This window comes from Anas acuta, chromosome 1 (assembly GCF_963932015.1).
Source record: "Anas acuta chromosome 1, bAnaAcu1.1, whole genome shotgun sequence".
Taxonomy (NCBI): Eukaryota; Metazoa; Chordata; class Aves; order Anseriformes; family Anatidae; genus Anas; species Anas acuta.
The window spans coordinates 1,094,657-1,116,584 of record NC_088979.1 but is presented as its reverse complement, the minus strand read 5'-3'; the positions used below and the strand labels follow the sequence as shown (position 1 = coordinate 1,116,584).

The following is a 21,928-nucleotide window of genomic DNA, read 5'->3' as shown; positions in this document are numbered from 1 at the left end:
GCACAAATTTTGCTGCGGGCTGGGTGTGCTTTACTTCAGGCTAGGAGTGTGTGGAGGGGGGATCGGGTACCCCACCGTGCTTAAATGCTAAGCACAAGCACCGTCCAGTGAGATACCAGTAAGAAAGGAAATCCAAAACAACACGTTTGTGTTGAAGACACATTAATTTATTTTTTTCTCTTTCTGTTGCAACTTTCCCATTTGCCATGCATCTGTTTTATGCATTCCAAGAGAAATCCAGTCCTGTGCCGTTACTGCTGGGGGGTCGGTTCTGCCCAGGTTGTACCTGAGCGCTGGGCACAGCTCTGCTGAGTTCCACCGGGGTCACCAAAAGCAGATTTAAGCCGCTCTGGTTGCCCTTGCTTCAGCAGGGCTTGGCCCAGACGTCCTCCAGATGCCCTCCAACATCCACCATGCTGTGATGCGGTCATCCTGCTGAATTCTGGCATTTCATACCGGAGTGAAAATCTCTGGGCAGGAGTCCACGCAGGCACTAGCCTTCGTCACAGCACCGAGCAGCCTGAAGGAGATGGAGTCGTTGCAGAGGGTTTGATGTGAATTTCAAGCAGCATTCTGCCTTCTGTACCCTGGGAGCTGCCGCGGCGTGCGGTGCTGCATCGTGTGTAGCCTCGTCTCACCCACCAAGGACACCAGGGCACCTCCAGGCTGCGACGTGGGCTGAGGTTTGGGAGATGTGGGGCGAGGGTGGGAGCACACAGGGAGCCACGGATGGCAACGGTGCATAGGAGAAACCAACCAGGTTGCTAGCAGCACCAGGACACTTCCCAGTCTGTTTTTTCTCCTTCCTGAAGCAATTCTCACCTCGATGCAGCAGAAAGTTAATGTTTCACAGACCTGATCATGGCAACGCCAGGTTCTGATGCCTGCTTTCCTGCTGGAAGGTGGCTCCGTGCCTGTCACTGCGTGTGCGCGATGCCGACTGATTTTTCCCTCTGGGCACTGCTTTACATCTATGAGACGAGTTGGGTTTCACTCGCCAGCTCATCGCTGTGTGTCAGGAGGCTCTGATCAGATTGTTTTTGGTGGTCATCATGTCAGTGTTAGCCCTCTTTCCTGGCAATTCGCAGGTGCTGACCCCACAGGCACCAGCACGAATCCCCTGGGTGCCCCCAGCCAGCCTCCTTTCCCTGAGGACACCAACCACTGGCTCTCCTTCGCTCGTGTGCTTTGTTTTCAGTGGTTAAATCATTATTTATCTCTCAGGAGTCTTCTTGGAGCAGCCTGCTGCCTGGCTGAGGAGCTCCGAGGCTCTCGGGCACCGCTCAGGTCCCACAGCCACCAGCAGAGGTGGCAGTGGGATCTGGGGCTGGGTGTGGGGGCACGCGGGGGTAACACTTCTGCAAAGCAGCCTTTGGACATTTCTTCATAAAACCTTTGAGCCCTCGGGTCACATCTTGATCAGCTATTGAAGCTCACAATCTCTGGCTGCCGTCCAGTTCCTGATACAGTTAAAAAGAGTTTGTTTTTTTTTTGTTTTATTCCTGAAGCAAGGGCTTCTTTTAAATCCTTTTTGTCCTGCATTGGTGTACCTTTGCGTTTAGCTTCCTAGAGCAAAGGCTCTGCTCTGATTTCCTCATTTCACTGAAGGGCGGTTCCTTTTTAAGATCATAAATTTTCCCATTTAAAGACTTTTTAACAAATAGCATGATGTTTTTGGAGCAAAACTCCCGGGCAATGGATTCCTTGCAGGAGTTTGCTTATTAGGAAGTTAAGCAGGAGGCAGTGTCCTGCTGCAGCGTGCTGCATGGGAGCCGGGGTTTGGGAAAAGCAAACCTTTTGCTCCATCCAAGGCTGAGCTCAGATTTCCTGTCTCATGAGCTCTTGGGCTTTGGGAAGCACCTCCTGGTCCCTGGTTCGTACCCATTTATCTATTTATTCCTATCGTGCTTTCTGCCTTGCAGTCTCTGTGTTTTTTTCTTAGCATGCCCCATCCTCCGGTCCCTCAGAAGAGTAATCCTGCTACTGTGCTTCCCCTGCTCAGCCAGGACGTTTCATTCTGCACAATTTCCGTGTCACTGGCAAGTACAATCAGCTCCTTTCTGTACATATTTATTTGTCTCCAGCCTTTCTTTAATACGTAACAGCAGTGCTCCACCCACGGGACTTGGTCCTTCACTGCAGTACAATTCACTAGCGCTCAGCTGTCCTGACGTCATGTTCCTGCCTGCTATTTCCAGGCTCCTCTAAAGCATGCACAGCCTGGATTTGGACTTTGCTGCTGTCTGTGTGGAAGCAGACACTCCTTTTCTTGGTCTGGTTCCCGAGGTTTGGGAGCGCTGCCCCAGCTGCACCTCAGTGAGGATCTTCTTTCTGTTTCTTACCTGCTCCTCCTCAGGAAATTCATCCTGTTTGTGGTGCAGAGGGATCTCCTCACCACGTAGGGCTCTCCCTGCTCCAGAAACACCTCTAGTTCTTAACCAAATCCGAACCTTTCCATCCTACATCCCCTTCTCAGCCTCTCAGCTGAGGCACCATCCCCTTGTTTGTTCGTGGATGCGTTAAAATTTATTAAAAACCGCACAGTCCTGGGAGCAACCGGGTAAATTCGTGAGAACAAATCCTCAAGAGGACGGGCTGCCAGCGTGGTTGGTTAAGGCACGAGGCGTTTTTTATTTTAATGCAGGCAGATGCAGAGCTCTGCACTCTGGGAGAGGAATTACCGACCCGTGGGGAGTGGAGGCTCTGAGGAGGTGTGAGTCCCAGCCAGAGAAGCAAGGAGAGCTGAACGAAAGCAAAATGAGCCAGGCCAGCCCCAGGGCAACAGTCAGAGGGTGAGAGAGATTTTAGGCAGGACAGGTAGGGCATGAACTATTGATGCTGGATAAACACATTTTGGAGAGGCTGGACCAGCAGCAGGAGGAAGGAGGGGCAGCAGATGCTGATCCCAGGAGCTCCCGGCTGTGCCTGCTGCCCTCCTGGGGCACACATTATCCAGCACTCATTTTGGTGGCGCTGATCCTGCGTCACAGAAGCAGAAATCCTGCAACATCCTGCGCTTGGGAAGCCAGCAAGAGTTATTCAGGGGCGAGGATGGCATTTCACAGGACTCGAGGAGCTGTAGAAGTGAATTCAGAAAATCCTGCTGAACAGAACCGGGTGGTATCACCACAGCGAGGCACAACGGCACCTTGGGGATCTGCTAAAGGTTTGGTACCTCGCAGTCAGTGCCTGTGGTATCATCACATAATAACTGCTCACATTTTAATGAGTCACTGACGAGCGATTCCAGCTGCTCAGCGTGGTGGATCCGCAGTCCTCAGCTATGTTTCTAACCCCTTCAGCCAGCGAAATGCAGTCTGCCTGAGCAGACCTGCTCTTCATCCAGCCTTGCAGTGTGGGTTCTGCCCCTGCCCATCCCATCTGTATCCAAAATTCTGCGGTTTGCCACCCTCCTGTATTGCTGCAAGGATTTTTGCTCTCTGCTTTCTAGCTCGGCAGCCATTCGTGTTTTTTATTGATGTTTTTAGCATCACTTCTGTCCTGCATCTCTTCATTTCTGGCTCATGTTGATTCTCCTCCCACCCTCCCCGGCCTGGCCGTATTGCTTCGGAGTCCGACTGCTGTCCCTGGAGAAAGGGTTTCACACCTGGGGGCAGGCTGCTGGGATTTCTGTCCTTCCTTGAGAATTCCCACTCATTTTTCACTCTTTTCTACTTCCCTTTTTCCTCCCCTTTACTTCTTTGCACAACTTTTTCAACCTGGTGAAGGCAGAAGCCTAGATGTGCAGGGATGTGCACCGAAGCCTGAAGGTCCGCTCGTACCCAGTACCTTTGGAGATTTTGTTCTTGGCCTTTCCTTGGTGAGATCTGAGGCTGTTCCTGGGGCTGTGTGCGTTCACGGTGAAATTCAAGCAGCTGGGGAGATTCATTTGACCTGGTAGCAGGGGCTGAAGGTGGCTGCCAGCGAGTGGAGCGCTGCCCAGTAACACGTCCCTTCCATCCACCGAGGTATCGGCCAGAAAAAGGGTGGCAGGAGCCCAGGCTGTGGTGGCAGCTTTCCTATTAACAGTGTATGTTAAAAGGTGCTTGTGAAACGCGTGTCGTATTGATTTCAAAACAGGTTTACGTTCCTGGAAAAGGGGGTGATCATGCTAATCCAATCAGCGCAGACTCGGGAGGACAGAAGTCCTTTTATATTACCTTAACTAGCCGCGTGGAGCAATAACAATGTCATCCCTTGTCAAAGCTGACGGCTGATGACATTCTGCAGTCCCCAGCAGGTGATGCGGGCTGCCTCCTCTTGGTGAATCCCCGGCTATTTCGGTGCTCAAACGGGGCCGTGGAGAGGTGTAAGTGCGGTGGCAAATTGCATTTAGCACTCCGGGGTTGTGCAGTCCCTCCCCGGGCCTGCCTGCTGCCCAGAGCCCCTCTGGTTCGAGGGGATCTCCGTGTGCCCACCCTCAGCAGCATGCCCACTCTAGGTTTGAGGATTTCCAGTCTTTTTTTCCTGGGATTTAGTTTCCTTCATCAGTTGGTCGTCCTGGTTTTTCCCCCAGGAGAATTGCCACGTGGGAGCGGGGTGCTCCTGGTGTGCAGAGGGGATGTTTGCTGAGCCCGGGCAGATGTGAGAGGCGATCCCTGAGGATTTTCCATCCCTCCTGTGGCTCACACTGTGCCGAGGATGGGCTGTGTGCCCCAGAGGAACTAGAAAAGTGACACAGAGAGATGGCTGCAGGATCAGGCCCTGGGTGAGAATCTTAATTATGGGCCAGCTGGGATAGGGAGCAAGGATGGAAGGCACGGAGCAAGGGCTGAGGACAGGGGGCAAGGACGGAGGACAGGGAGCAAGAACAGAGGACGAATAACAAGGACTGAGGACAGAGTGCAAGGATGGAGGATAGGAAGCAAGGAAGAGAGGAGAAGGAGCAAGGATGGAGGATAAGGAGCAAGGAGAGAGGACAGGGAGCAAGGATGGATGACAAGGAGCAAGGATGGAGGATGGGGAGCAAGGATGTAGGATAGGAAGCAGGGAAAGAAGAAAAGGAGCTAGGACGGAGGACAGGGAGAAGGATGGAGGACAGAGGGCAAGGATGGAGAATAGGAAGCAAGGAGAGAGGAAAAGGAGCTAGGACAGAGGGCAGGGAGCAAGAATGGATGACAAGGAGCAAGGAGAGAGGATGGGGAGCAAGGATGGAGGACAGAGGGCAAGGATAGATGACAAGGAGCAAGGATGGATGATGGGGAGCAAGGAGAGAGGAAAAGGAGTAAGGATGGAGGACAAGGAGCTAGGACAGAGGACAGGGAGCAAGAACAGCACCACGGTGGGGTCCCAAACTGCCTCCCCCCAGAGGATCCCACCCGATGCTGCTGGTCCCCCCGCTCCCCCCGGTGCCACCGCGGCAAGGACGGGTCCCCGCGCCCGGCGCGTCCCGCGCTCTATTGACAGTTATCCGGAATCCGAAGGAATTCAAGACAAATTGTTAAGAGGACGGAGTTAATAAAATTTGAAAAATTGAGGCCTGTCACTCCACTAAACTTTGTTCGATACCGCTGACAGCAACATATTTCCCCAATGAGTGACCTTCCGCAGCTGCTCCAGCTAGGCGCCGCCGCGCGGGTGCCGGGCGGGAGCCGGCGCGCTATTTATCAAATATGATAAGCCGGGGCCTGCTAATGCGAGCGGGGAGGTGCAGGAGGGCCGGGGGAGGAGGAGACCGCCTCGCACAGCCCGAGGTGTCGCCCAGGTGTCCATCTCCAGCCCCAGACAGCTGGTGGGAGGTGACGGATTGCCTCCTATTAAGCCCGGCGAGGCCGGAGCCCGCTGGGCGCACGCGGAGGGGCCGAGGAGCCCCGGCCGTGGGCGGCCGCAGGGGTGGGCGAGGGCAGCGGGGAGGGGGCGGCGAGGAGGGAGGTCAGGCCGGGGCGGCGAGGAAGCGGTGGCCGTTTCGGCGTTGTATTAGCAGGCAAAGTGACACGGTTATTTATGGCGGCGTCATATTTTATTGCTGCCGGTACTGGAGGTGGCAATCGACCAGTCGCGCCAGTTCGGGTTCTATCAATTATTGCAGCAATTAGTCAAGTCGTCAAAGCCATTAACAGGGGGATTAGGCCAATATTGGAGAGCCATTATTGATAGATCCAGGAGAAGGGGAGAGCCGAGCAAACCTCAGCCTTCATTTGAGAGGAAAGCCAGCCTCGCCTCGAGGATGTCACCGCTCGGAGAGCCCCGGACCGGAGGGCACCGGGAGGATTGGGGAGGGGGCGAGCTCTGCCTCGCCTCTGCCAGGGACACGGAGTGGCAGGGCCCCGGCCCCGTGCAATCTCACCTGTCTCCATCATCTCCTTTATTCGCAATGACAAGGCTCGCAATAGAAATTACTCTGTGTCGAATGTTTATGGAGCACATTTTTCATTCTGTAAGCAAATATAGATCCCCGATGCCAGCGCCTGCGAGTGGCTAATCTCCCCTCTCTCAACCCTCTCTCCTCCTTCATATATTATGATTGCTGCTCGCTTTTATGGGTTTTAGGAGCAGAGCGTGCCGAGGTGGCCGCATCACCCCGAGGTGCAGCGGGGTGGGAGGTGTTTGCCACGCTGCCTGCAGAGCGGGGACCCCGCAGCAGCACCCGGGCAGCTTTTTGGCAGCTCCCATCCCTCTGCCATCCCTCCCTGCTGGGCACAGGCACTGGCAGGGCTCCGTGCCCTGCTGCTGGTCACCATCACCCCTCTAGTTCTCAGGCTGCAGGCCAGCTGTGCCCAGCACCACGAGCAGCTCTCCTCAAGGCTGGGTGACTTCGGCTGCTTCAAAACTCCCCGCAGCAGTTCAATCTTTGGGATTTGTTGGCTTTTTTTTTAATTTTATTTCTAAATAAGAGAGGGATTTTTCCCCCAAAGCTCACGGTGGCAGCTGCTCAGCCCACAGCCACCTCCAGCTCCAGCCTGGAATAACAGAGCAGAGGGCGCAGCCAATTGAAGCTGCCATGGGCCCATTTGGCTCCCCTGGGACCGGTGGCAGGCACTTTTTTCAGGCTGTATTTTCCTCTGGTGACTGTGCTCTCGTCCCCAGCAGCAGCTCTTCCCCACCAGGCCAGTTGTTGGGGTGACAGTCCCTTTTCTTGTTCCCTGCGCAGCCACACATAACCACTGGGTGTACGTTGTCCCCTTCTGATCCTGGTACCCTCTGGAGCAGAGGTTAGGAGGGGACTCGGAGCAGCACGGGGAGCCCAAGATGCGCCTCGTGCTTGTTCTGCACCGAGGCTGAACTCTCCTCCCCTCACCTTTTTCATTTCCTCCTGCCCCCAGGTGCCAACCCCCTGCAGAAGAACGAAATGGGACACACGCCCCTGGACTACGCCCGCGAAGGGGAGATCATGAACCTCCTGAGAGCATCAGAGACGAAGGTGAGCCCAAGTTACAGGTGACTTGCTCGTTCTTTTTCCACTATAAGAACAATTTTCAAGGAGGTGGGGTGCCTGTGGTGAAGGACTGCCTCAGCACACCTCCACGGGGTCATGCTGCTTTGGAAGAAGTCTGTGTAAATTGATGTCATGATGCAGAAAGGAGAAAGAAAAGAAGTTCTGAAAGAAAAGAAGTTTCTGTCCTGAAAGCCCTCAGCAAAAATCCAGTAAAATCGGGGTATTCTTTTACATTATTTTCTGAAATTCCTGGAAATTCCTGGAAAAACAAACTCAGATTTTGCTCTACAGGCGTGGAATTTGAACTCGCCTGTTGGAAACCTGAGCTTAAAAACTCGCCCATGCGTGGAAGATGAAGGGAATTTAAACTCTGGCGATTGCTGCGTTTAGCAGATACCATCAAGAAGTAATCTGCCAGGCAGTCACATCAGCTGGACAGCCTGTGCTTGCCTAGGAAAATCATTGTCTGAGTCTTAATTCAAAGCCACGTTCCCCAGCCAGAAAACTTGTGTCTGTAGCGTGGAGCTCGGCGCTCCTTCCCCTGTGCTTTCCGTGCTGGATCAGAGCAGGGAAAGTGGCTGCAGAGCTGACGGCTTCTGGTGAGCTGTGCTCGCTGGGGCAGCTCCCCAAGCAAGTTTTTAGGAAGGGAAGTTGAGAATAAAGTATGTGGGATCGTTGCAGGAGGAGGGAGGAGGAATTATCTGCTGGCTAAAGAGTCTCTGGGGTCCAGCCCCGGCAAGAAAACCCGCCCCAAACAGCTTGAAAAGCTGCTTTGGTTTTTATGCTTAACTAATAGATGAAGGGGAGAAAGGAAATATATCTGTAGAGATGCTCCCGATGAAGATGATTGGGCTTGTATATAAAACAAAAGACAGTCAAGGCAGCTCGTGATGAATATTCAGCTGGGGGGGATGCGGTGCTCCGAGAGCTGCATCCACCCCAGTCTCTGCGCTCCACCGAGAGTCTTTGAGAATTTATTGCTCATTTTAATCACTGCTGGAGAATGAATTGGCAGAACTATTACTGGATGGGCACATCCCATAGATTTTATTTACATATCCCGGTGACAGAATAACAAGGAGTTTTCATATGTATTTTTAATTTATTTTTGAGTTCCTTTATCCTTCTAAAAGAACTCCGTGCGCGCCTTCCCTGTGCTAGACCACGCTTGCTGGTATCGAGGTATCGAGGGTATCGAGGGCTCCTGAGCTGGCTCACGTTGCTGAACGCTGCAGGTGAAGTCTGAATAAGCTGTCGTGTGTATTACAGGGCTGAGAGGAAGGGAGAAGCCCTTGAAACTCTCTTCTGTGTGCACCTGGCATGAGAGCAGCCCCAGGACGAAGGCTTGCAGACTGATCTCAGTGGTTCGGGTTCTTCCTTTGCCCATTCAGTTGCTGCTCCCCAACACACCCGGCTGAGTGTCAGGGGCTGAAATTTATGTTTGGTGACTTCTCAAGCTTTCCTCAAAGATGATTTCCTCAAAATTTTCCTTCCCCTCGGTGCCGTAGCTAAAGCTCAGCTCTGGAGCGCGTCGGTCACTTTTGCTTTTCAGCCACCAGAACTCAGCAGCGTCCTCCCACCCCATCCCTCTGCTCTGAGTGTCACACTCAGGGAATGTACAGTCCTTACAGTCCCAACCTGGCCACCCAGAGGGAATTCCTCTCTCTGTCAGTGGCTGCTGAAGGGTTTTTAAGAAAGGGATGAGCCCGGACGAGCACCTCGCTGCCCTTTCCCCCTGCTCCCTTCTGGCAGGCCGTGCTGTGAGGACTCCCTGAGCTGCACCTCGTGTCTGCTTCACCGCATCCGATAGCCTTTGGGGGAGCTTTGAAAGCAAACGAACATTTAGGTTCTAGTGCAAGCTGCTTTTTTCTGTGAAGTTTCCTCTGCTCAGTGTTGCCCACAGCCGCTGGCACACGAGGCTGCTGCTGGCACGGGGACACCGGAGCCGTGGTGGCACGGGGCAGCAGCAGGCTTCTCCAGGACACATCCTGAGCAGAAAACTAGTGGGAAAGCTTGGGAAAAACACTGTGACTGTGCAGCAAAAGAAAGAAAGAAAGAAAGAAGGGGAGGTGAGATGGTTTAACTGATGTGACCATGTTCATACAAAAAGTTCCTCGCTCTGCAGACCCTGTGGGCTCTGGGTGCTGTGCCCGTCACTCAGCGTGGCTCCGTGGGACAGCTCTACCCAGAGCAGAGATTTCCCCGAGGAGAGGCCATGGACCAGAAGCCACCTCTGGCCCTGATGGAGAAAGGAGCTCAGCAGGAAGCTTTGCAGCACGTTCTAAAGATGCAAAGGGGCTTTGGGATTTGTCCTCTTTCCTCTAGAAATGCACTGCGCTGTTAGACCTGCCCCCGCTCCGGGCGTCTGCCAGGGTCCTGTCCCTGTGCATCTGAGATGTGCTTGTGCTTCCTGCTGAGCTGGAGGTGGAAGGAGGCAAACACCCCGAGGTGAGAGCTCCTTGCAGTGCTCCCGGTGTCTGACATCCCCGTGGTGCAGAACAGGGCACTGCAGTGCTCCTCGTCCCGCTCGGGGGTGTTGTTTGAACAGGAGGTGCTGGCAGGTAGGAAACTAATGCAGGAGGAACAGTTCAGGCTTTGCTTTTCAGAATAAACAAGTCCCCAACGGGTTAACAGCTCGGTAGGAAATTTGAGAAGGATCCCAGTTCCCTCCGGATCGCTGTCCCGGGAGCGCTGCAGTCTGGTTCCCTCCTCAGCTTCTCAGCTGCGAGGCTTCCAGCTGCTGCCCTCAAAGCTCACCCCGCTCTGTCCTACTGCCCACAGACTCAACAATTCCCTCTTGCTGCCTCTCAGGCTGCTGCTGCCTCCTGCCAAGCCCAGGCTGCATCCCGGAGACCAGGAGCAGCAATCTGTCTGTCTGTCTGTCCGTCGGACACACAACCACACAGCTCTTTGCAGTCGCAGTACCAGTTTTTGCTCTTGTTGCCCAGAAAAGTGCCAGGTGCCAACCTCTCTCCTTCCCTCTCTCAGTTCCAGGAGGAGCAGCGCCGCAGGGAGATCGAGGAGCGCCGGAGGTTTCCGCTGGAGCAGCGGCTGAAGGAGCACATCATCGGGCAGGAGAGCGCGATAGCCACGGTGGGAGCAGGTAGGATCACTCACTGCTCTGCTCTCCTGCAGCTTCTGCTCCTCGGCGAGCGTGCTACCACCTCGAGCCATGATCCCAGCTGCCCCCCAGCAGATCTCAGCAGCCCACTGAGGCTGGGGAGGTCCTGCGGGCATTTTCTGGCTGGGAAAGAGCTTGTTCCTCATCACAAGAGGGGCTGCTGGATGCTTTCTGAGGCACGGAGTCCGAGCCCTTCCCTTCAGGATGATTTCTCCCCGCACTAAGCAGGGTGGCCCAGGGGTTGCAGCTGGCCTCCAGGGGTTGCGCCGCTCACCGTTAGCATCTGCAGTCAGCTGCTGGCTGAAATACGGTGCCTGAACACCACGACACTTCAACATCTTTTTCCCAGGACCATTTGTCTTAAGAATGTTGTTCATTAATAATTCACGAGCAGTTCGGTACAGCTCTGTGTGCATAAACACCTCGCACACAGCCTGCTCGGGGAACCTTTCTGTGTTCCTTACAGATGTGGGACCGGGCTCCACGCAAAATACAAGCACGTAGCTCGGTCACACTTCCCTGGCCATCACCTCAAAGGCCATTTTAGCCCCGTGTCCTGCCAGCAGAGTGCAGAAACCATCAGGAGGACAAACAGAGGGGTATTGCCCCGCTCTGCACCCCCCACATCCAACAATTTGCAACCAGGAGCTCTTCCCACCTCCATCCTTCTGGGGGTGTTGCTCGGTAAATACTGACGATAACACTAAAGCAAAACTGTTGTCAGCAGCGTGTCCCTGCTCAGTCCGAGAGCCCTGGGGGCACATCACCGTCCCCCACCAGGAGCAGGATCAGCACACGGGGCACACCACCAGCCTGTGCTTTAAAGCTGGGTGACTTACATCCCTTACCTCTGGCCAGGAGTGATTTAATCTCCCGGTGTTCCCTTCTCTGCACCGACTCCCACTCCTGGGCCACGTTCCCAAGCGAGGGTGCCGGTGCCTTTTTCTCTCCCTTTTTCTCGAGGTGTTTTTCCTGTGCTTCGAATTCCGAGTTTTCCCTGCTAAAAATGAAATAAACGGGGTGAGTAAATGAGGAGCCTGGCCTCTTGTGGCTGTGCTGCAAGCATACAGCACGCGGTGAGGTTTGGAGGGACCGGCGGTGTTTGCTGTCAGCCCAGCCGGGGGAAAAACCAGAGCAGCTTTTAGGCAAACAGGCCCAAACAGCAGCCTCGCGTCTCAGATGAGCGCAGACATCGCTCTGAGCCTAACCTCGTTATGCTAATCAATTAAATACATTGAGACCAAAGGGTGTTGGGCATCTGTAGAGCAGAGGGGGAAGCGTTCTGGCTGTCACTTCGCCTAGCGAGCGCCGTTTTGTCTCTCCCCAAACCCCGTGTGGGCTGCGGGGGGGCTTTTTCCTTGTGGTCACCCGTGGGTGCAGCCTCGCGCGTGTCACCCTGGGCACTGCAGCACCGTGGGGACATCACGGCCCTGAACACCGTGAATAATTCCTCCAGCATCCCAGCTCAGTGCCCGAGCACCGGCGGGTGAGGTAAGGGGGTTGAGGTCAGCGAGCGCTGCGCCGTCAGGAGCACAGCGACCACTCCAGCCTCGTTAACAAAGCCGAGCCCTGGGTGATCTCAGAGCCCTCGAAAGAGCAAAAAAGCCAGCGCTGCTGCGAACACAACAGCCACCCTCTGTGTTCGCAGAGCGGCTGCGCCTGGGGGCAGCGGGACGGGCTAATTGGGAGGCTTTGATTAATGGGTAGTGCCTGCTTCTGACACAGGTGGTGTTTCTGCGCATTAAAGTGGCTGCCTTTATGGAGGTTTCTCTTATTGAATTATAGGGAATGTGCTTGATACCCCCGCAGCCTCAGGATATCAGGACCAAAAGGTAGCAGGAGAGTCTCCGTCCCCTCCTCCCCCCTTCCCTTCTGCCCCGTTTTGGCTGGTTTCCTTCAGGAAGGGTGAATTTAGAGACATCACTTTTTCTTTCAAGCGCTTCCTATCTCTCCGTGTAATTTTTTTTCTTCCCAGCTGTTTTTTGCTGCCACTTCGTGGACTCCACGTGCCTCCCGTTGGCGCTCGCCAACGTCCCCAGATTTACCAAGGCCAGCTGATATGTTTAATTTATAACCACTGCCATAATTGAATAATCTGATTTAATCCAGCACTCCGTGCATAATCCAAACAGGCTCCAGAGAGGCTCAGCCCCGAATACAAAGGGGCAGGAGCTTGGGGTTTGCTCCATGGGTCGGGGTGGCAGCAGCGCACAGAGGCTGCAGCAGGATGCTCGTGCTGCCTGCACCCCCTGGGCACTGTCCTGTCCTTAACACAATTTTCCCAAAATCAGGAAAAATCCATGGGCAGGTCGTTCCCATAATCCTGGGAGTTGACAGGAGCCTGGACGTTACAACTGCTCCATGCAGATGAGCAGCTGAAGGGCTTACGGTTGTGTTTCCAGGGCACTCTCAGCAATTATTGTACTCCGAATCTGCTCAGCTCTTTGCTGGTTCCCTCGGATATGCGGAGGCAGCGGGGTGAAACTGCGTATCCAAAATATGATGGAGGAAGAATGCCTCTGGTTTAGAGAGAGCACTTGCCAGGCCGTGGGCAGGTAGAGGTGGGGTTGCAGAACACCCTTCCAGCACTGATTTTCCCGTCCTTTCGGGTTGAAGCAATGTGCATCGGGTCTCTTCCTGAAGCCAAAAAGGAGAGAGGAAGGAGAAGGGTACACGTCCCTCATTTCAGCGTGCGCAGGCACCTGTTACACCGAGGTGAGCAGTCCCGTGCCTCCTCTTCCTCCTCCTCTTCCTCCTCCTCTTCCTCCTCCTCTTCCTCCTCCCCGCGGGGGCACAGCCAGGGGACGCGGGGTCCCGCGGTGGGTACGGACCCGGAGGCATCGCCCCCCGTGGCACCCTGAGCCCGGGCGGTGCGCGAAGCACCGGCGAATGAATTGATTTGATAAATGGACATTTATTACACTCACAAATTGGCTGAAACCAATTTCGGTCACATCAACCCCTGATAACTGCTAGGGTATTGATTTGTGTAAAGTAATACAGTGAATTTATCAGTTCAATAGCGAGCTGAAGGGCCTCTCGGAGACACAGCGCTACGGTTACGCCGTTACAGATGTCCGAAATAAAGTGGAAGCACTGCGGCCACGCTGCAAATGGCTCCAGAGAAGGAGGCCCGGGCGTCATCCTCAGCCTCTTCGCCTGGACGTGGGGGCTGAATTTCCTCATGAGATTTCGGCAAAGCGGCGCGACCTGCCTCTTTCCTGTTATTTCTTTATTTCTGCTCGGCAGCAGGCACACCGCAGCCTTCTGAACAGCATGCAGCCCCTGCTGCTGGTACCAGCCGTGGGGAAAGGAGCATTCCCGTGGGCTTTCTTCACTCTGCCTGAGGTCTTCATCCCTTCAGACCGGCACCGATGTCCTGCTTTGCCCTAAAATAGCGGCTTTGCCCTAAAATAGCAGCTTTGCCCTAAAATAGCATCTTTTTTCCCTCCTGCTGAAGCCGAACTGCGCAGCGGCCAACCTTAGGGCTCGGAGGTGGAGAGCTGCCCACAACCGTGGCTGTGAGGCCTGGGGCCGCAGTGTTCCCTCTCTGTAGTTAACCAAAATCTTGCAGTTTTTCCCTGTCTGTGTGCTCGAATATGTCATAACTTCCAGGCTGCTTACAGAAGGGGTTTTACACCTCCTCGCCCCGCCGATCTAACCGACCCCCTGCAGACAACGGCGATCAGCACCTTCCAGCCGAGCCCCCGAACTGAATCACCAGCTCTCGCTTTATGGCAGGGTTTTATGGCGTGGTTTATATCACCGGAGCTGCCGTGGCTGAGCCTGAGCGTTCAGCCATAAAGCGCCGTGCCCTGCTGCAGAGGAGGCTGAGAACAGACAGCACTTAACCTCGCCGCCTTCGGACCGCTGAACGTGCTGACCCCGCAAGTGGTCAGTCCGTGCCCCGAAGCAAAAGTTTATTGCCTTTATTATCTTAGCTGAAATAGCTGCACAAATTGTCGGCGGGCGTGTTATTCCCCATCAATTTAAAACAACAAAAAAAAAATGCCTACCCCTGGTATTTGACCTCCCGTTTGCTGTGATAAAGGACAAGGAGGGAGCACGTGCGCCCGGCCGGGAAGGGCAGGGCTGGGACACGCTGGATGTGCCCAGACCTCATCTGCCCCTGGGACCCCCACCAGGTGGCTGTTGCCCCTCTCCTTAGGGCATCCTCTCTGCTTTTGCCCTTCCCCTGACATGCCCGGTGCAGGGGACGTCCCCGCCGTGCACTCCTGCACCCGCACAGCCACCGAGACACCCGGGGCAGGCTGGAGGTGAGCCGCGTCCGGATGGAGTCCAGCCCTGCAGCCTGGCTCTGCGCCCGAGCTAATTAAGCCTTGACAGGAGTCAGGACTTATTAGCACGGCTGAAGCCCTGGATAATGCATCCAGATCGTGTCCGGGCATACACGGGCAAGTCCACGTGGCATTGGGGACGAATTTCTACGGCTGGCACTGTCCAAGCATGTCCTGCTGGGTGCCCCTGGGGCTTAGGAACCAGGGGGTGCTCACCCTGGTCCCCTGCACAGAGCTGGGGTGAGCTCAAAGCTTCAGGCTGAGCCACGGTGCCCGGTGGGTCCCCTCCGTGCCCCGCAGGTCGTTAGGGATCCAGGCACGCTCCTGCTCTGCTGGGTAATCACCTCCGTTATTAAAACTCGCTCTGTGCTCTGCCTACTCGGGATTCATCTCGCTCCAGCCCCTGGAGCGCGCTAATTTTGTCTGCTAGATGAGTAGACCCGGGTGCTTTCTTGTGGAGATGCTTAATGACTGTGGTCAGGTCAATCCTCAAAACCTCTCGTTGTTAACCTCAGGAGATTGATTTTTCCTTGGTGTTTTCAGCCTCGCTCCAGGCTTTGTGCTTCCTCTCCTGATCCTCGCCAGGTCTTGTCGGCTTGCAGCCTCCCCGGCTCTGCTGCCCACACTCCTGAGACGTGGACACAGCACGGAGCAGTCTGCACTTCTTTTCCCTTACCCAACCAAGCAGAGTTTTTTCATGGGCTCCCTTTCTCTCTTTCTCAGCTTGAGTTTCAGCACAACCCATTTATCTGGGTGCACTCCTGCCAGCTCCAAAGGGACAAAACTCCACAACGTCCCCGCTCTGGGGACACACGGGCAGCTGGAGTCCTGGGGCTGCGGGACCAGGACACACTCAGTCCAAAGCTGAGGTCCCAGGGCACGTTCTCATCCTGGGCTGAATTTTTCAGTGAAAACCACCAAATAACTCAGGCTGTACCTCTGGTGTCTTGCCCACGTCGTGCCCCGCTTCCATCCAGCTGTGCCACAGCTTTGGGCTCTCTCCCAGCTCGGTGCTGGAAACACAGCTTGTGTGTACCACCTCCTCCTGTGTACCACCACACAATTCTGGCTGCTGCAGCTTCTTACAAAACAGCACGAGGCTTTACAAAGCTCAAGGCAATCGATACGGCAAGAATAACTCTTCGGAAGAGCTGCAGCAGAGGCCGCGTGTAAATAATGCTGATAAACCAGGGGGGGGGCTCGGTGGGATTCTGCCTCTCCCCCCGAGCAGCATCCTGCAGTGCCCCTGGGCTGCCTGCACGGGCTCGGGGCTGCCGCGTGTCACCGGAGCCACCAAATCGTGTCCCTGCTGGGGCTGTGGCACTTTTTGTGGGTCCCTCCTGACCGCAGTACGCGCTTGGTTCATCCAGGAGGTTCATCCCCCATCTTTGGTGAGGTTTGGGCACAGATCTGAAGCTGCTCCGAGCACCTCCCAGCACCAAACAACAACCAGTTACAAGCTCCAGTCCAGCCCTGGGCTGCTACTGGTGTTCAGCTGCTAGGGGCTGCTCACCTCCCGGCCAGCAAGGGGCTCGGGGTGATTTCGGGTGGGCGTTTGGGGCCAGATGCAGCCCAGCAGCAGTGCCTGCTTGTCCCTTTGGGTTTTAAATCCTGTTCCTGGTCTCGCTGAGGTCTGGTGCAGTGATTTTACTGGTTTGGTGGCCGTGTCCCCAACTCTGAGGCTGCCAGTGGGACGGGCAGGAGGTGCCGCACGCTCTGCGAGCCAAATCTCTGCGTATCCCGAGGGCTGTGGTGGTAAAATTTGGGGAGAAAAACGTGTGTTTCAGCTCCCAACCTCCCCTTTGCTTTTTGTAAAATTTTCCGTGGCTATCTGAACCAGGATGCCCTTCGAAACTGCTTTTCCAGATGCTCACCAAGACAACTGGAGGCTCTCCCTTGCAAGCCACACCTCGCCTCCATTCAATTCAACACCGCTCTTTTTATTTGCATGCGAGGAATAATGCAAAAAAACTTCCCCAAACCTGCCTTTTTCGCAGAAAGGTCGCACTGGTGAGCTGGAAACCCAGCGCGCCGCCTGCACCCTCCCCTGCAAGCCCTCCCCGTTCCTCCCCGTCCCCCCCTCCTCGCCGTCTCCCTGGCAACGCTGAGTGCACATCCTGGAAAACTTTATCCGAAATCTGCTCTGGGCAGCCTTCCAAATCCATGCTAACCTGATTAGGTGTCTCTGGGGCCTTTGCTGGCTAATCAAATTAGATAGCACTAATGGCAGCGAGGACTTTGAGTGGGTAGAGAGCAGTAAAACATAGTGTATACTTAGTGATAATTATACTTGCTTTTGTGGCATTGATTTATATGCCTTCTCCCCCCGCTTCTGTTTTTGTTGTGTTTAAATGCAGCCATTCGGAGGAAGGAAAATGGCTGGTACGACGAGGAGCACCCGCTGGTCTTCCTCTTCTTGGGATCGTCTGGAATAGGTAACAGCAGGGAGAGGGATGGGAGCAAGGAGGAGAGGATGGGATGGGATGGAGCACACGAGGACACACGTGGGCACACGAGGACACACAAGGACACATGTGCACACACATGGACACATGCACACCCATGGAAACAACACATGAGGACGCTGTGCCAGCCTTGCAGGAGCCCTCCCAAGGGACTATCTGCCTTAAAGGCTGGAGAAGGAGCAGTTTTCCTAACAGAAGTATGAATTTAATGCCTCCACGGGTGGGGTAATAACAGCAACGTGCTGCCTGCACACCAGCTCCCTGCTCGCCCCGCTCACGCGGGCAGGGATCGCTGTGCGGTGACGCAGTGGTATTGACACTGGTAATATTTTTTCCACAAGCACAATGAAATGCGACACGACAGCTGATCAGTTCATGAAATGGGCAAAATGAATTTTACTCGGGGAAAAAAAAAAAAGAAAAAGCAGATTTAAAGCAACCAAACCGTGACATTTGAAACGACGCCGGCGCTTCCGCACCCGGCTGGCTCACGGGGCGGTGGGGACGATGCCGGTGCTGGAGGGGTTAAAGCACCTCACAGCACTAGCAAGGCCGAGTATTAACTCTAAACGAGTTGCTATAAAGCAGTAGAAAAGCAGTAAGAAATGTTTTCGAGACTTCATTGCGCTGCTTATGGCAGGTCTGAAGGCTCGGCGATATAAATTGTCAGCTCTTCAACTCGCACATATTTCCGTGAGCGTTTTTTGGCTGCTTTTGCTGCCGTAACAATGAGCATTGAAATGAGAAGGCAAAGCAGCTGATTTGAGAAATGAGAAGGCAAAGTGGCTGATTTTGAAATTGGGTTGTATCAGGTGGGTATTTCATCTGGTGTAATGGCAAGCTGAAAGACCAAATGCCTACAAACCGAGACACCTGATGTGCCGTCGCGTTTCAGCAGCTTCCCCCAGCAGTTAAGCACTTTAAAGACCCAAATATATATCTATTTACAATACATATGTGCGTACACACACACACATACACCTACATGCTCACACATCAGGCTCGAGGACACAGCAACAAACGAAGTCACCAAAGCCGGAGCCGAACTGGGAGGAGGAATTCTGGCAGCAGCAGCGGTCGGTACCTGTTGGGACAGGCTTCCAAGCCCTGATGCATTTCCATTCTGGCAGCCCATTTGCGGTGATCTAATTAAGTGATCCCGGGGATCTAAGATTTATCTCCAGCAGCACACAGAGTGCAGCTGTTCCCAGGGTGGGGCCGATGTGTAATGCTGCTGCTGGGGGTGCTGCGTGCCCACAGCACCGCGGCTGTAACACCAGCACAGCTCTGCCTGCAGCTGCAGCCCCTCTGGCTATGCAGGATTGTGCCTTTTTTTTTTTTTTTTTAGCTAGTTTGGTTTTTAAGATATGATCTTTTTACTTAGATAGTTGCTTAGGGCGTTTATGTGTCTGCTCTCTGCCCTGACGTGCCCGAGTGTTTATTTTGCAGTGTGTAGCAAACACGAAGCGCACGCCGTGCAGGTGGGGTGCTGGCTGCAGACACACCAAGAGGTGCTAACGTTAACTCAGAGCATCTCCCCCGCCTGCTGAATGCTGCTTCTCTCCTTTGCTGCTAATTCCAGGAGCTGCAACCAGCCCCAAAACGCTCCACCTGCTAAACCCAGCGGTTACATGCCAGTGGGTGGCAGCAGGGAAGCTTCAGGGAGGACACTTCTGGCTCTGGCAGAGCCTGGGTGTTGAAACGCAGCAGAGCTGCCCCTAGGACCAAGCTTTACCTGGATGGACAGATTGGGAGGACAGGGTCTCGCCTTTCGGGAGCTGCTGACCTGATTTACTCCATCCCTGATCGTTTGCAGTCCTGGATTTTTGTGCCAGTTGCCTTGCATTGATCAAGTAAATCAAGAATGCCACGTTACCCTGAAATGCTTTATCTAGGGAGCAAAACCCATTGCACGTGAAACTTGGAATAGGGTAAAGGTAGCGAGAACCTGCTCTAACCACATCTTTTTGCAGAAAAAAATCAGCTCTTTGCCCATCATTTAGGGATCACCTCCTAAAAACCAAGCAGCCAGCGCTGAGCTCGCTTGCAGGGGGCTGGACAAGCAGCACGGCCTCCCTGACTTCTAACACCAGGCTTTTCTTTCTGTTTGACACAGGAAAGACAGAGCTGGCCAAACAGACAGCCAAGTACATACACAAGGATGTCAAAAAGGTAACGCCTCCTCGCTTTGTTGTTTGCCATTCGGAGAGCTCGGTGCTGGGACACGCTTGGTGCTGGGACACGCTGGGTCTCCTGGGTTGCAGCACACTTCGTGGCAATCCAGTGTGAGATCCATGCACGTGAGCTGAGGACGAGTTAAAAGGCAGCGTTCCCAGCCCGTGTCCCTGTCAGTGGTACTAATGCTATCTGGAATCATAAATGTCAGAATTAATTTACCCAAGCCTCGTGTTCCCTCTTTGAGGTTGCGCAGGGTGTTGACACCCTGTGCGGTGAACACGTTTTTTTTTGCCTTTGTTCCTAATAACAGCGTAAATCGTTAAAAGGATGAAAACTTAAAAATCCATTTTGCTTGTCCCTGCGTGCACCATTTGTAGCAGTGTCCAGTACAGGCAGTGGAAGTGGTGGAAATGACCTCGTGCCTGGGTTCTTAGCGCCGAAATGTTTGGGATTCCAGCACCAGAGGCTGTTTGTGTGCTTTAGTCTGCTATCCACCGGGCAGTTTTCAGTTAGGATGGGCTAAAATCATCTCCTTTGGCAGGGGACTGGTTCAGGGGTGCCTGCCTTGTCAGACAGCAGGCGCTTAAGGCTGCGCTCCTCGACTCACAGCCGAGCATCCCCTGCCCTGAGAAGCTCCTGGCTTTCCTCCTCCGAGGGCTGGGGGAAGCGCAGAGATGAGAGCTGTGCAAACGGGGACGCGAGGAAACACGAGCAGAGCTGCTCTGGAAGCTGATATTAGATTAATTCCTCTTGCCCACATCCTCCAGCACAGAATGGACACGGGAAAATGACACACGGAGAAGGAAGATCAAAAGGAAACCAAGGCTGTAAAAGTGGCTGTTCTGGTTTCTTTTCCTCGTCCTTCTGTAATTGCCTTCCCGAAGCAATAAATCCCGGTCCCTGGGTCTCAGGCACCTCCACCCGAAACTCCCGCACCTGGAACTGGTCAGCGCCCGGCCAAACATCAAATAGAAAAATCAGCTCCCCGCTAAATGCTGTGTTAATTCAATAGCACGCACAAATCGGAGTTTTATTGGGAATGAATCAGCTCGGCAGCCGGCGCTGTAACGAGCGGCGTGAAGAGGGGCCAGCAGCCCTTCTGGGCGCTTCGGGGGGACGCAGCTCTCAGCAGGAGCCGCCTGATTAAGAAGGAAAAAGCCATAACCATCTCATTTCCATGCTGATGGAGAGGTTGTGGTGTAATGACAGCCGCTGACGTCCTCACCCAACCCGCCTTAGCACTCGTGGTGCCAGCGCTGGGATGGAGGCGCCGCAGAGCGAGCAGGGCAGAGCCTGGCACATCCTGGAGACGTGGTGAGCCTCGTGTCTGGGGCACCACGAGGGTGGGAGAAGCTCCTACACAGCTGCAGGGAGGTGGCACCGGTGGCTTTCTGAGCGCTGACCGCCTCGGGTGACTTCTGCGGGGCTTGGCTGATGGATGGTGTCAGGATGGACTGGTCGAGGTGCTCTCCGGGGAAGGATTTCCACCAGAACTTCTCCTAGGGTTGATTTCTACAGTAGTTGGGGAAATATTTTGTTTTGTTGAATTTGGTGTCGACTCCATCTGATAAAAAACAAATGGGTGGAAAGAGAGTAACAAAATATGTGGGCAGGTTTGAAATGAAGACTTTCAGTCGCTCTGAGCTGCCCAAACTGCCCTGAATTCACACCACCACCACCGAGCACCCCCAAAACCAGCGTGTGCTGCACGGACACGTCCTCCTGCACGGTGCCAGCTCTTGGTGTCCGTGTCTGCCTGGCCTCCCACCTCCCTTGGCTCTCCCCAGCCAGTAAATCCATCATCTGGGTCTCTCGTTGTCCTTGGAGGGCAATGTTGGAGCCCCGAGGGTGTCCGGCAGCACCGGGTGGCTGCCTGGGGTGGTCTCACTGGTGCCGAGCCACACACCAGCAAAGGGCTCAGACCCACAGGGTGCTGGGGAAGTGCTGGTGGAAAGGTCTCCAGGGGGCTGCTGGAAGGTCGAGCTGCTCTGCTCCTTCCTTCAGCACCCAGCTGCAAGCCCAGAAATGCCTTGGCTGCGGGGAACAATCAGCTTTCCAAACGCAAAAAGAAGTTTGTGTGGTCATCATGAGTTCTGTAACGTCGTCTCTTTGAGGGGATCGTCCATGAACCTCGTTTACCTGGGCTGTACGATTTGGGGTTTCGCTTAGTTTTGCTTTTACATTGTGTTCTTCGTGGGATTTGTTTCAAAAAAAGTCTCAGCAGCAGTAAAATCCATTTTATGTAGCAAACTGTGAGCTATTTCAGTCCCACTTTCAGCCCCCAGCCCTGGTGACCAGCAGGGTGTTTGGATGAACCTCAGCCAGGGGCAGTGGGATCAGTTCCTGGCTATTTCCCTCTTCCTTCAGAAGAAGTCCTAATATTTGCAGTGGATTTATCTGGCCGCTGCCTGCCTGCAGTCCTGGGGAGCCACGAAGTGAACACAAGTGTGCTCAGCCACCTGCCTGCTTCTGGAGAAGCCTTCCAAATGTA

General features: G+C 54.3%; 1 protein-coding gene across 3 annotated transcripts in view; it reads left to right on the top strand.

Moving 5' to 3' along the window:
• The window catches only part of CLPB (ClpB family mitochondrial disaggregase), a 61,475-nt gene that overhangs the window by 30,528 nt on the left and 9,019 nt on the right, over window positions 1-21,928 (top strand). For all 3 annotated transcript variants that reach the window (XM_068683900.1, XM_068683815.1, XM_068683995.1), the window contains exons 6-9: window positions 7,263-7,360; window positions 10,364-10,478; window positions 17,152-17,229; window positions 19,376-19,431. In XM_068683900.1, the coding sequence (XP_068540001.1) occupies window positions 7,263-7,360; window positions 10,364-10,478; window positions 17,152-17,229; window positions 19,376-19,431 (347 nt within the window). The remainder of the gene's footprint in view (window positions 1-7,262; window positions 7,361-10,363; window positions 10,479-17,151; window positions 17,230-19,375; window positions 19,432-21,928) is intronic.